The sequence below is a fragment of the Cupressus sempervirens genome, chromosome 11 (genome assembly GCF_028749045.1).
Source record: "Cupressus sempervirens isolate cs-2001-9-10 chromosome 11, ASM2874904v1, whole genome shotgun sequence".
In the NCBI taxonomy this organism is placed as follows: domain Eukaryota; kingdom Viridiplantae; phylum Streptophyta; class Pinopsida; order Cupressales; family Cupressaceae; genus Cupressus; species Cupressus sempervirens.
In genome coordinates this window covers 302,012,964-302,027,318 of record NC_143128.1, presented here as the reverse complement: position 1 = coordinate 302,027,318, position 14,355 = coordinate 302,012,964, and the positions used below count along the sequence as shown (strand labels likewise).

The 14,355-nt window shown below is 35.5% G+C and overlaps 1 protein-coding gene across 2 annotated transcripts in view; it reads left to right on the top strand.

The window, feature by feature from the left end:
* Positions 1-14,355, top strand: part of LOC149529327 (protein TPR3-like) — a 68,461-nt gene that overhangs the window by 40,077 nt on the left and 14,029 nt on the right. For both annotated transcript variants that reach the window (XM_089808892.1, XM_089808891.1), the window contains exons 8-17: positions 4,510-4,648; positions 4,765-4,874; positions 4,985-5,054; positions 5,189-5,259; positions 5,440-5,535; positions 5,618-5,713; positions 5,831-5,958; positions 6,062-6,296; positions 6,405-6,569; positions 6,657-6,755. In XM_089808892.1, the coding sequence (XP_089665018.1) occupies positions 4,510-4,648; positions 4,765-4,874; positions 4,985-5,054; positions 5,189-5,259; positions 5,440-5,535; positions 5,618-5,713; positions 5,831-5,958; positions 6,062-6,296; positions 6,405-6,569; positions 6,657-6,755 (1,209 nt within the window). The remainder of the gene's footprint in view (positions 1-4,509; positions 4,649-4,764; positions 4,875-4,984; positions 5,055-5,188; positions 5,260-5,439; positions 5,536-5,617; positions 5,714-5,830; positions 5,959-6,061; positions 6,297-6,404; positions 6,570-6,656; positions 6,756-14,355) is intronic.

Here is a 14,355-nt window from a genome sequence, read left to right as displayed (position 1 = left end):
GGACTATATATTCTAACAATTTTTACTTCTTACTCTTCTACTTTTAATTCTTTGACTTCTACTTCTACCATTACTTCTAGTTCTTTGTTGATAAGTTTAAATACTATTGCAGAGTAGTTCCCTTCTCCTTCGAGTAACAAAGTCACCTCTTTCTGAGAACCTAATGTGCAACTATTCAGGACAATTTTTAAATCTATAACTTGTATAGATCTATCAACTATCTAATTCTAAATAGAAGATCATATTACTTATGCAACCATAACTCATCCACTTGAATTTAACTCCTACTTGAGAAAACCAATCAAGCGAGCTAGATAAAGAATTTAATTTCTTCAAGTGATTTAAAGTATACTTGATATCTATAAGTCAATCTACCACAAATAACTTCTTCTATAAGAATTTAAACAACATTCAGTTACTTGATTCAAAAACTACAATGAATTGAACTAATAAAGGAAAGGCTTGTGCCGCAATTTATAGAAAGTACTACATTTTCCATTTCATTTTTTTTTCTATTACATCTTGTTCTCTCAAATCTGAACCCCTTATTATTCAGTTTGTGCTCCCCTTTTATAGACACAAGGGAAACATATCACAATGGTTAGAACTTTTGTTGAGTAACTAAAAATTGTTCATGTAGTCCAACAGCTAATTGAAACCCTCATAAACTGAGACATAAAAAAATTGATTTTACAATTAAACTATTCGTCTTCATTTTGCAAACAATTAGCAAAGTAGTATTGTGACCTATTCACCCTTTAAAGGTGGGACCCCTATCTTTTGTTCGTCTAACCTTTTTGGTTTTAGCTTTATCAGTGGCACTAGTTTCACCCTTCTCGGGTTCCTTCCATTCTAGTTGAGAAATGGTTAGTCTTGATTGGGTCTTGAGTTGAGTTTTGTTCCTTGCATTTTCAAGGTACCAATTTTGAATTTCTTCCCAATGCAGGATTGTGTTGTAAGGTGTTGATTTTTGAATCCTTTTAAAGTGAGCCAATAAGGTTTCAAGTCTATATATAACCCCTATTTTGACATTCCAAGTAATCAATGAGCATAGAGAGAGCAATCCTTGAGAGTGATGTAGATGAGCTCTAAATGTGTCTAAGAGAGCAACAAGGGGTGTGAAAGCACCTAGAGATGAATGTAAAAGTCATTAAGTCTAAAAAGCTTGAAAAGAGAGTATGAGTAGTAAAATCAAATAAGCATGGGTCAAGCCAAGTACTAACAAGCATGGAGAAAAGTGAAAAAGGGTTATAGGGTCGGTAAATGAATTGCAAAACTTCCCTCGTTGAGGGATGAAAGCACTAATTTTACATTCACAATTTGAGATACAAATGACTCACCTTCAAGTCCCAAAGGCACGAGCCTAACATTTAAAAACAGTTAATTCAAGGTCAGAGATACTTCATATATCTACGCACAACCATGATCCAATGAGCTAGTATTTTCAAAGATTCAAATGTGTGCAATAGGAAACTCTTTATGAAGTCAGAGCTTTCAAATTGTGTGTTTGTACCCAAAATCCCCAAATGTCCCATTGTATGAATTATTTGTGCACTCTACATAGCTTTGTCTTCCAAACTATTGTTATATAAAATTGAGCACTATAGGAAGGACCTCATTCCCATCGTAAGCTCAAACCTAGGAACAAAAAATAAAGAAACAAATTTGTTTTTAACAATTCAGATCCCTTCAATTTTTCTTATGTGCTCAAAGCACGAATATAGTTATACAAAGGAACATTCAAAACAAAAATGTCCATGCCTAAGCCTGAGTTACATCGAAGATGGAATTGTTTTCCAAACATCAAATATCTTAGGGCATGACTGTAGTTTAGTGAAGGAATGTGCTTGAGAGACAAATCATACACAAGGCTTATATCCCAATCTAAGGTTTTCAAGCATCTGTGATGTTGCATGCTATGATGCAGGTCATATATGGGGAAGACCTGTCTTGCACCAAATAAACCTGATAAAGGAGTATTTTATGAATACAATTTTGTGGGCGAACTCTAAATGCACTCATGGATGTCGATATCATAGATCCCAAGAACTTATATCAAAGCATGAATTTTATCCATGGACTAGGAATTGCATAGCTAGGGTCAAGACACACATCAAATACCAATATCAATGCATAGGTTTGAGAACAAGTCCAAATTTTGAAACAAATGCTTCATATATGATTGCGTAGATTCTCTGACTTTCCTGTGCCTGAATACAATTATACCAGGAAATTTCATTCTTATTGAATATGCAAAGAATTTCATTATGCTAATAACCTTTTGTGGATATGCTAGTAATCCATGAGCTGCACATTTACTTATTACATGGCTTCTCTAATGATTCAATGAAATTCGACAATACTAGAGGTTGCCACAACTAGAGCCTATAGAGAAAGCATCTGCAAGAGCCCCTTTACATGCCCGTAGCGCATATACATGATCATTAAGGAAAGAATGAAAGAACACTAAAGTAATTCCACCAATGAATCACAATTTCCTTTCATCACAATTTTAACAATGTGGACGAATGCTTTAAAAGATTCTTGTAATCCATGAGTTGCACATTTACTTATTACATGGCTTCTACAATGATTCAATGAAATTCAACAATACACAACTAGAGCCTATAGAGAAAGCATCCGCAAGAGCCCCTTTACACGCCCGTAGCGCATATGCATGATCGTTAAGGAAAGAATGAAAGAACATTGAAGCAATTCCACCAAAGAATTGCAATTTCCTTTCATCACGATTTTAACAATGTGCACGAATGCTTTAAAGATTCTATTTGTATTCAGATTCTACATCTCGCAAGACCAATCAACTCATGGTAGGTAATAACAAAGGGTTTCAAAAACTCCAAACTGTCAAATGTGCTCAATCTTCTCTAAGTATGCATCCATCATATTTGTAGCTTACTTGGAGATTGTCACAACGTTTCAAATCCGTCAACAAAGGAATGTCAAAATAAAAGGGGTTCATTTTTTATGAGCACCTATTATTGATGGAGAAGAAAAAATAGAAAAATTAAAAATCCCACAACCCTAAGAATGTGCTCCGACACAATTTAGACAAAATCGTGGAAACGTTGCAAAACAAATAATTTGTCAACTGTTTGCTTTTGTGTGAGAACACGTATATAATGAATGGAGGAAAGCATACAAATATATTATTGGTTAAGAAGGTTGAAATGCGTTGGAGCTCATATACTTAGAATATAGTGTGGAATTCTTGATGTTGGAGGATTTCCATGGTGGTAATGCTTTGGTCAGAGGATTTCCCCCAAATTTACTCAATGCTTCATTTCCCTCCATCATTCTAGAACTTCATCATTTCTCATGAATTTTGCTTCAACACAACATCCTTTACCTCTTGCTTGGAGCCAATTTCAGCACGAAGTAAAATGGGAACATTCTGGTATGAGAGGATTAATGTGGTGTGAATCCTTTGGAGAGAGGATTTCCATAGTGGGAATCCTTTGGTCAGGGGATTTCCACCAAACATGATTTCACACTTCTTTGCGTTAAACACATCTCATTTCGACCTTCCCTAACAATTTCTTGCTCTATTTTTACTCGTGATGTTGGATTCATGCCTTAAACCCAATTTGAGTGCTTTAGGGGGTGTTGGAATTTTGGGCTTGGGAGGATTAATGTTGCAAGAATCCTCTGGCTACTTGGGGTAAACATTTCCCTACAAAACTACCACCTATGCCACCTCTGTTGGGGATGCCACCATGTCACTCGGTACATGGCACGTGCCATTACGCACTAAGGCAACTTTGTATTTCAGAAAATTAGTTTGCCTTTCGTTGGGCACTTCGAGAGATGTTATATTGCAGATTTTGCCTTGAAGATTTTAATTCACCTCAATTTGTATATTATTACCATCCCCTCCACCACTGCCCCGATGTTGTCCCCTTGCTGTTCCCAAATTTAGGCCCTTGGGCCTCCCATCTCAGAAACCGACCCCTATGTCCCCGCACCTCCATATATTTGAAACCCTGGAGAACATCTAATGGAAAAGTGGCTAGGATGAAGGCCCTTTTACAATAAAATTGTATGCCTGCAGTCTTTCATTAACAAGGTTTGAGATAAAGGCTATAGACCTGGAAATTGTTAAATCAGGGCTTGTTTACTAATTCCTCTTTTATCAGATCATGATCGATATCTAATGTGAGGTGATATTTTAACTAATACTAGAGTATGGATGACCTGTTTTTAGCCATCTAGTCTGCCTTCCTCCTGAAGGAAAGTCTGTAAAAGTATGCACACCTCTTCTTTGCTTTGTCTGTTCGATTGCTTCCCTTCTCCCTGCTATCATGTTCTTCCTTGTTTCTGCTTACAACTTTTTGCTTAGCTTTTGCTTGCTGTGTACGAAGTTAGCACATATATAATAGGCAGGGTGAACTGGTTTAAAATTTAAAGTGTCTTTTAACATCCTTAGCTTAATAAAGAGAGTAAACTGGGGTTATTTAGAAATATTATTCATATAGTAAGAATTTTTTGCAGGCTACTTATCCTGGCCAGAGTCAAACCCAAGGTTTGTATTCACAAGATGATCTTCCCAAGACTGTTGCTCGAACATTGAATCAGGGATCTTCCATTATGAGTATGGATTTTCACCCTACACAGCAGACTATACTCTTAGGTAAGATGGTGTGAACATCTCAAAACTCTGGACTTTTAATGTATATTTCCATATATTGTATCTCAAAAATGTGAATTCTATGCTGCTGCTGATGTACAGTGTATTCATGAATACAGTTGGTACAAATGTTGGCGATATTGCTTTATGGGATGTAGGTTCACGGGAGAGATTGGCCCATAGAAATTTCAAGGTGTGGGAGTTGGGAGCTTGCACTCTTTCTTTGCAGGTACCAACCTATCTATCTATTTTTTCAAGCTTTGTAAATTATTATGTATTTCTTGCATTTCATATTAAAAATCCTTAAAATGTTCTTAATACTACATTTTGGAATAGCAGACGACACTTGTGAGGGAGCCTAGTGTTTCTGTAAATCGTGTTGTGTGGAGTTCGGATGGCATTTTTTTTGGTATGCCACTATAGCAGGACCTTGGATTTTCTCCTGTATGTGTTATGTATTGATATTTTGGAATGAAATGCTTATCTTCACACAAGTTTGGATAAATTGAAACATCTAATTCTACGGTCTTCTGACTTGAACAGGAGTTGCTTATTCAAAGCATATAGTACATATCTATGCTAATCCAAAGGGGGGGTTGCGACAGCACATAGAGGTACATGTCCAAGCTCACACAGTTACATTCTATGTTTAAAAATTGGAGTCCAGGGCACAGAATGAGTATGTTACTTGAGGGAGGGAATTTCAGCTTGCTGGAATTGCTTCTAAATCTTAAGATGCTAACTTCATCAAGTCTGAATCTTTATTTACATTATACCCATTTTACTTTTGGCAGATAGATGCTCATATTGGGGGTGTCAATGATCTTGCATTCTCAAATCCCAACAATCAACTTTTTATAGTGACTGGAGGAGATGACAAAATGATAAAGGTTAATAACTTTACCTACCATTTCTGGCAAATACAATATTTTTATAGATACGAGGATAATAAAATTTATATGATCCTTCCAGGTTTGGGATGCACTAACTGGTCGCAAGCAGTACACATTTGAAGGTCACCAAGCACCTATATATTCAGTATGCCCTCATCATAAAGAAAATATTCAGGTAAAAATATCTCCTTTGGTGGTTGATAACTTTGTGCAGAAGCCTACAGATATGATCTACAAGTGTCTTCTTTTCCTCCAACTGAGTCCTTACTGATGTTTACCTTTTATGTTTTAGTTTGTCTTTTCAACATCTATTGATGGAAAGATAAAGGCTTGGCTATATGAACAAGGGGGACCAAGGGTTGATTATGATGCCCCTGGACGTTGGTGTACAACAATGGCCTACAGTGCTGATGGAACAAGGTTCAGTTGTTTTCAGCAATGGAAACTCTGTCTGAAAATATCTTTCCATTTAATTTGTATTTATTCATTACTATTTGAAGGAAATTTTATTGTGTTTTTGTAGACTTTTCTCTTGTGGAACAAGCAAGGAGGGTGAATCGTATCTTGTTGAATGGAATGAAAGTGAAGGAGCAATAAAACGTACCTATCAAGGTTTCCAAAAGCGCTCACTGGGTGTTGTACAATTCGACATAATTAAAAATCGATTTTTGGCTGCTGGAGATGAATTTGTGATCAAGTATTGGGACATGGACAATGTTAATCTTCTGACTACTGTGGATGCGGATGGTGGACTAGTGGTATCAGTCAAAACAGCTTTTCTTAAAGATGGTATTTTAACCCATTTGAACTGGTAAAAATATATTTTATTCTTGTATCTTGATTCTTTACTGTATCACTATTTGCAGGCTAGCCCTCGTCTTCGTTTCAACAAGGAAGGATCCTTACTCGCAGTTTCAACAAATGACAATAGCATCAAGATTCTAGCAAACTCTGATGGGCAACGTTTGCTGCACATGTATGATAACCGTTCTGTTGAAATTGCTAGAGTTCCTCTAGAACCTATGACAAAGGCAAGATTCTACTTATTCTTTTCAATGTTTGGCTCCTTAATGTTTTAACTTATGAGAATATTAATTATGTAGGAATTTACCTTGCAGGCATCTGCGGTGAATGCAGTGATACCTATTACCTCAGCTGGAGGATTGTCTATTGGGCCTGCAAGGCAAGGTTCTCCAGCAGCGTCTGTGGGTGCACTGGTATACTCCAATGTTTTAACTTCTAACATCATCTTGCTTGTTTATGAGATTAACTTTGTATGTATCCAAACCTGTTTTATTCATGGTGCTTCGGGAAGCTTCTTATACCAAAACTTGAAATAAATCTTTCCACAGTCTAATTTTTCTGTTGCTTTCTGTTGCAAAGCCTTCGTCGTCATATCTATTTTCCCACATATGAGATGTTTCAAAGGTTGTTTGGTAACTAGTCAACAAGGCAACATTGCATGCAGGCACATTGTATTGTGTTGGCACTCTGAAACTGGATGCCCTGAGAACCAAAGAAATAATAAGCTTACAATGAAGGTTATATGTAATGGATAATCACCTTATACCAAATATATTTGCTAAGAAAAGCCCCTACAAAGATAAAGAATTATAACCCATTGATGTCAGCAGTTTGTGTTGAGTAAATGATATTAATTATCTTTCATTAGAAACCAATGGCTAACCATTACCACACAGCGACTCAGATGAGAAAGGAAGAATTTGCAAACAGAGGTTTTTTTTTCAAAGACTAAAAGACACGATCTTTCCCACCAAAGAAGGTATAAAGGAAGGAAATCTCATTTGAGGAAGAGGCATCAAGCAAGAAAAACTTCTGGAAATTAGAACAGGGTTAATAGCAGAAATGAATACCTATATCAGCGGCAATTAAATTAAAAGATGAATCTATGAATACAGTAAAATTATCAGTATATATAAATGTGTACATACAATGGTGGTACTTAAAGAAATTATTGACTATTATGATTAATCTAAACGCTTCTCGTTGTTATATATTAGTAGATTCATATGATAATCCATTTTGAATTTGGGATAAATGGATTATAAATGGGAATGACAGCCAGCTTTCCAGGTTTATGAGAGACGGAGGACAACCGACCTTCATGCTCATGGGCTGGGGGTGGAATGAACCACGAATCCTATTGTGCTTCTGAGCTTGGTTGAGGAGGACAACCAGCCTCCAAGGTGAGTCGAGGGATGGAAGGGTGGCCCACCTTCCATGCTCTTGCAATACAGGGGCGACCAACCTTGAGGATGCGGTTTGCACAAATTCCTAATGAGATTTATTATAGGAATATGCTTTGGAATGGTCATTCCCTTAGTTGGAGTTAAATAGGAATGTTTATGTGATATCATGATGCCTATAATGCTCAGTAAAAATAGATGTTATCATGGCTTATGCTTTGTAATGTCCCCTTTTGGATTTACCCTAGAATTTGCCTTAGAATCACAATTTCAACAAGTTAGGGTTAGGTTTATATCTTTACCAAGAAAAAAAATTCCTTTAAATACGTTGAGCATGGATTTAGACCTTGCAATCATAACCGAGGACATATGAATGTATGTACTTCCAGTTATCAAGGTTAGATTATATCATTTAATTATCTTTATATATATATATATCACTCCCTGCTATTCAAGCACGTTAGGGTTCGAAGGAAGAAGCATGATAGGTTAACTTAAAGTCATCTTGTGTTGAGCCGAAGAGTAGGCACTCAACCTCTTGGCCCCAAGGGAGAACAACATGGACACCCACTTAGGGTGGTCTACCTAGTGGGGTGCTTGTACTTACTTTCTCTTTCCATACCTCATCACCTAAGAAGATTAAAATCAATCATACATCACAACAAAGTAGAAGAGGAGATCATAATAGGGGGCTTCTTGATCATCCTATCTAAACACAAGAGTGGATCTTTTCCCTTTTGGCACCAATGTCAGGCATCATGGATATCCACTCAAGGTGGCTTACAAAGATGACAATCTCATGCTTTCCCTTCATCCTTACTCATACCTTCTCTTCTTCCTTACACCTCTTTCCTTACATGATGGTAGCTCACAATATCCAATCATACATATATGTGTACAAGAGATGAATATTGAAAAATAGTGAAATAAAGGAAAAAAATTAACATCCATGAGGCTAAACATAGTCTATGGGACAGCTTGTCACTTTCAGCAGATTGAGTCTTTTCCTATACAAAATTATGATGAGGGTCCCAAGCTTTTCAATGTTTTCCTCTTTGAAAAGGTTATGCCAGTAGCAAGCGGTTAGAAAATCCGTGAATTTGGCCCTGTTGTCCTTAAAAGCAGCACAATCAACAAAAAAATGGTACTCAGTTTCTACATTTCCAGCCTCCTTAGGCCTTTTCCAACGCAATATTGGCACCAATTTAAGGCTTTTGAAGTTTGTCACTATGTGGGATCAAACTCGCTGATATAATACTTTTTCTTCCTGTCTATCACTTTACCCCAATTCCTCTTACAAAATTTATCTAGAACGAAGACCTTAATTGCTTTCCTATTAGTGGGACAAGTGTTGAAATGAATGTTCCATCTACTCATCCATTTGATGTGTTGACGCATCCACATCCTCTTCCTTTTGCACAAAACATCATTAAAGACAATCTCAGGCCATCTACCATTTTCCATTTGTTGGATTCTTTTAAGATGTTATAGGAAACGAATCATAGCGATAGCCTCAATGGGGGCAGCTCTTGTTTCACTTAACATGATATCATACAGGCCCATGCACTTGGTTTTGAACTCGCTAGTGATCAAACGCTTTTGAATACCCTTGATTTGCTTCCACTTGGAAATGAAAGTGCTGCTAGCCCATACCTTACAACCATAAAGGACATCCGACACCACCAAAAGACTAAAAAGGGTTCAAGTAGTCTTCCAATCCCAAACCTCAAACTGTCCACTTGTTTTGAATAGCAAGAATGGCCTTCTAGCCACGTACAATTCTTTTTTTTCTACAACTTTCCTATCTTAGATGCTTGTTAAAGTTCGTGCCTAGATATTTGTAATCTATAACTTCTTCAAGAGTGTTGCCATTAAAATAAAACTTATGCTGATTCTGCTTTTTCCAGGAGGAGAACACCATGATTTTAGTTTTGTTGATGTTGACTTGCATTCCCACCATAGTCCAAAAATGCTCAAGGGGAGTTAGATGCTCTTGCAAACCCCAAGCAGAGTTGACAATCAACATATGGTCATTTGAATAAGGAGCAGCCTTATAACAAATTCCCCCTAAACACAATGGAAAATTGCGTATTCATGAGACTTTAGTTTGAGTGTGTGTGAGTGAGTTAATCTAAAGAATATGTAGCAAATGTAAACGAAACAACTCTCTCAACTCAAGAACATCTCATCTCTTCCTATCTACGATGGCTAATTTTCTCTCAGATCAGGCATCTTAGTGACATCCTAGAATGGGATATTGTATATGTAACATCTTGTTTTCCCAAGTCTTAATTAACAACTAACATACTTAAAGAAATTATCTCTTCATTTTCATGGGAAACAGTTAAATCAGTTTTGTTCATATGAAAGGGATTGACGGTTAAAATCAGTGAAACAAAATTTCTTAACTAAAAACTTAAAACACCATCCAAATGAATTTACTTCAGAAATTGAAATCCACACACCATGGAAACTAAGATCGAAATCAAACTAGGGATGCTTCTACAAACACCTAGGTTAGTCCACAAATACCACTATGACATTATCACAAAACAACTTCCATCCAATATTGTTAATTCAAAAATCAAAAGACGATTATCATTAAATACCACTATATAAAATTAGGGCATCACTTACCACTGTAATCATTAGGGCATCAATTTCCATTGAAACTTCTAGGGCTTCTGATACCATTGTATCACTTAGGGTTCCCGATACCATTGATTCAAATAAGGCTTTCGATACCACGAGTTCAATTAGGGCTCTGCTTATCACTCAATTAATTAGGGCTTCAAATTCCTTTCCTTCCGATTACTTAATTGTTTCTGACAACCAATTGAATGTATGACTTATCTTTGTCCGATGTGCGTCTAGTAACTTATGGAGAGGTGAAACATTGTCAAGGGCTTAACCACCCAACCTCGGACCAAATCTTATCCCCACACAATCTCCAATGAGATAGGCCCTCCCTACCCGGAATAGACAGGGGTCATCTTGCCATCCTCTGGGCATCCTGGTGTCTAGACACATCTCTCAACTTGACAACAAGAGAAACATTAAATAGGATCTTGCATAAGCTATTAAATGTTTCCTTTTAAAAATATTAAATCTTGTTATGTTATAACTGATATTGATTCATATTATTGTAGATTCATTGCTCTCACCTCTTCACCCCTTTTCCTTGGCTACACGATCGGGTGAGTCCCAGGTGTTCGGAATTCTCAGAACAACTGGTTTTGTCAATTATACTAGAAGATTTCATGCATCCAGCATTCACAGTCTATGTTTTGAAAAAGATCTCTTAAAGAATGCATAATTTATTGCATAATTCTAATCTCCATTGGCATACTGATCTATGGATCCATACTATGATTACTTGGCTATCACTTGCCATGAACAAGGCAAAATTAGAAAGAGAATCAAATCTATAGTATCAACAATATATCAATGTAAGTGATAAATGTACATACACATTGTGTTTATTTGTGATTACTTGACTATCACTTGCCATGAACAAGACAAAATTAGAAAGAGAATCAAATCTATAGTATCAACAATATATCAATGTAAGTGATAAATGTACATACACATTGTGTTTATTTGTAATGGCTGGGTCAACATATACCTTGTTATGTAAAGAGCTCATTTACATTCAAACATTACCCACAACGCATCTTTGGCTTGAATTTCATTTGTTGAAGTCTGTGGTTCTACCAGAATGAACATGCCACACTTAGAAGCCAGGAGTCGATTAACTTCAGCGGTAGTCACAGATGCTTGATTACATTGAGTCAAATTGAAATCATGGATCAAGACTTTAAAAAATATATTAGTAATATCAACCCAATGAGATGACAATGATTCGTTCCTATATTGTGTTGTCAAAGTTTGTGATGGATTCAGCTATGCAAATAATAATATTTGAAGTACCACATAAGCAAAATATATTCTAAATTTCACATAGAATGAATCACTGGAGAAGAAAAATGGGAGTAACTTAGAATCAAGAGTAGCATGACCTGTACACAGTTAAGTCTGCAAACCAAGTGTGCAGTCAAAGATGGTAGTCAGTCTAGACCTCGGCGGTAGTCTACACGAGTCTATACAAATAAAATGTCATATCCGAATGCAAGGATATCTGGCATAAGATGTTGTGGTCATGATACACATTATACAAAACAAGGACTGGTAGGAGAGTCTTGCTTTGTGGAAGAAAGACATATTGCAGAGAAGTAACATAAAACCTCCGCTTTCCAACGTTAATAATGCAAATACTATCAGAGTCATGAAAATCCGCTCACACACCACCATAGAAAAGAAAGAGGGTCGGGGATTGTAAAGAAAAACAATTCTAAAAAAAAGTAGTCGAGTGCTTCCAAAAGATATCCCCTCACTCACGACTTCAAAATATGAGAAGACGTGACCTCTTGGCTTCCGCCATTTCGAGATTATAAACCATTCGAATTCTAAGTATTAAATTGATTTGGAAAAAGAGAGGGAAAAGAAAATAAAAAGGTTGGAAAAGAAGTTGGAAAGATTATAAGACCATTCAAATTGTCGAATATTAAATTGCCTTATCTTACCAAGTGTTAATCGATTGAAAGAAAGAATATTAAATTGGAAGAATAGAGTTGAAAAGTTGTAATTCAAAAATTATAATAATTCAAATGTTATTTTTTAATTCGAATATTATTAAAATCTTATATGTACATATAAACATCACGTTATTAAATTATTAAATTATAATGGTGCCAAATCATTTTTATATTATATGCACGTATATAAATATTTATTAAAATAATATGATGAAAGATAAATTAAAATCCTTTGACATAGATTTTAATATTTTTAACCCAATTATTTTCTCAATTTATTTATTTAAATAGCTCATGTCGGTCCCACAGATGTATTTTGTTTCAAGTTGTCAGGTCCTCAACCCATTTGCTCAGTGATGGTGATGCTCCTGGATAATTCTTTTCTGACAATACTTCCACCCCTTCAACGTGTTTCCTACAAGGAAATTCTCCTTAATTAATTATAAATTATTTAATCATAAATAATCATAATGGTTAACCTTCATCTCAATTCCATGAATTCGTGATTAATGATCAACTAGCATGTTATCTTCACTTGAAATCATAACGACTAACTATCTTACCATTTCGCCAGATTATAACAAATTAAACTGCCAACTGACTTCATGTGAACTTCAACAACTATATTTCAAATTAGGTCAAAAATTGGGATGTAACAATATATCTAACATGAAATGATGCAACACTAGCATGAATATACAAACTAACATGAACATGCAAATGAAACTATGAACTACAATAACAAAGCATAGATATGAGATTGTTCTACAAATAAAGATCCTAAAAATGGTAATGATAACAATGATAATAATAATGCATAAGCTTCTCTCAAAAATGATCTATAATACCAGTGCCTAAAAACTTGATGATTTTTGCTCTAGAAATGCCTTGTATTTATAGATTTTTCAAAGGGCTTGGGCGTAAGTTTGGTTTTTACCAAGGGTAAAGGTTAAATAATAATATCCATGAAGCCATTTTGAATAAAATATTCATTATGAAGAATCCACTTCAAATATTAAATTATTATTTTGGGTCCATTTTGAATAAAATAATAATATCCACGAGATCCACTGTGAATAAAATATCCATAATGGAGAATCCCACTTCAAATATTAAATTATTATTTTGGGTCCATTTTGATTAAAATATGATTTTTATGCCCCCATTTTGATTAAAATATGATTTTCGAGATATTTGAATATAAAATTGATTTTTGAGAATAAATGCCCATTTTAATTTCTTTAAAATTGAATTTCATGTGTAAATTTCAAATGGGTTCAATTAGTTGATTAATTTGAATTTTTGATTTAATTCAAATTTGATTGATTTGTCCTCAATTCTACAAAATACATATGATTTTAACCTAAAAACCCTTGTGATATTGCTATTAGGATTTAATTGTGTGATTTTGAATCAAACCCATTGACCCATGTTTCATGATTAGTGATTAAACATGAATCCATTTCTTCTGAGAATAAATGGAACACTTAACACTCATTGGATCTAGGTGATGCTCACAGGGGTGAAGCACCGGGACTTCCTGGGAGGTCACCCATCCCAGTACTACTCTAGCCTGAGCGCACTTAACTACGGAGTTTCCTCCATGGTTAAAAACCCTTGCTAATTTGGTGAAAGCCTTGATTAAAAGATGTGTCCAATTTTAGGTGTCTTCACCCCCAATTGAACACCCTCACCATCCTGCATGTTTAGCCACTCCTCTAGATTGTCAATATAAAGATCAAACAAAGTAGGTGACGGGACAACCTTGTTTGACCTTGATATCACTCCTAAAGCATTCAGAAGTACCAGAAGTTTTGATTTTAACTTTGATATCATCACCTATGAACAACAGCTCAAAGGTGTAGAAGAATACCAAGTTCTTCCATTCTAAGACATAGTTTGTCCCTAGGGATTGTATCAAAAGCCTTTTTAAAGTCTTTGAAGCAACAAAATAATTCACCCTTAACTTCGCACCCTTTTCAAGAATGTACCTCAAAGTCATGCGATGATTGATT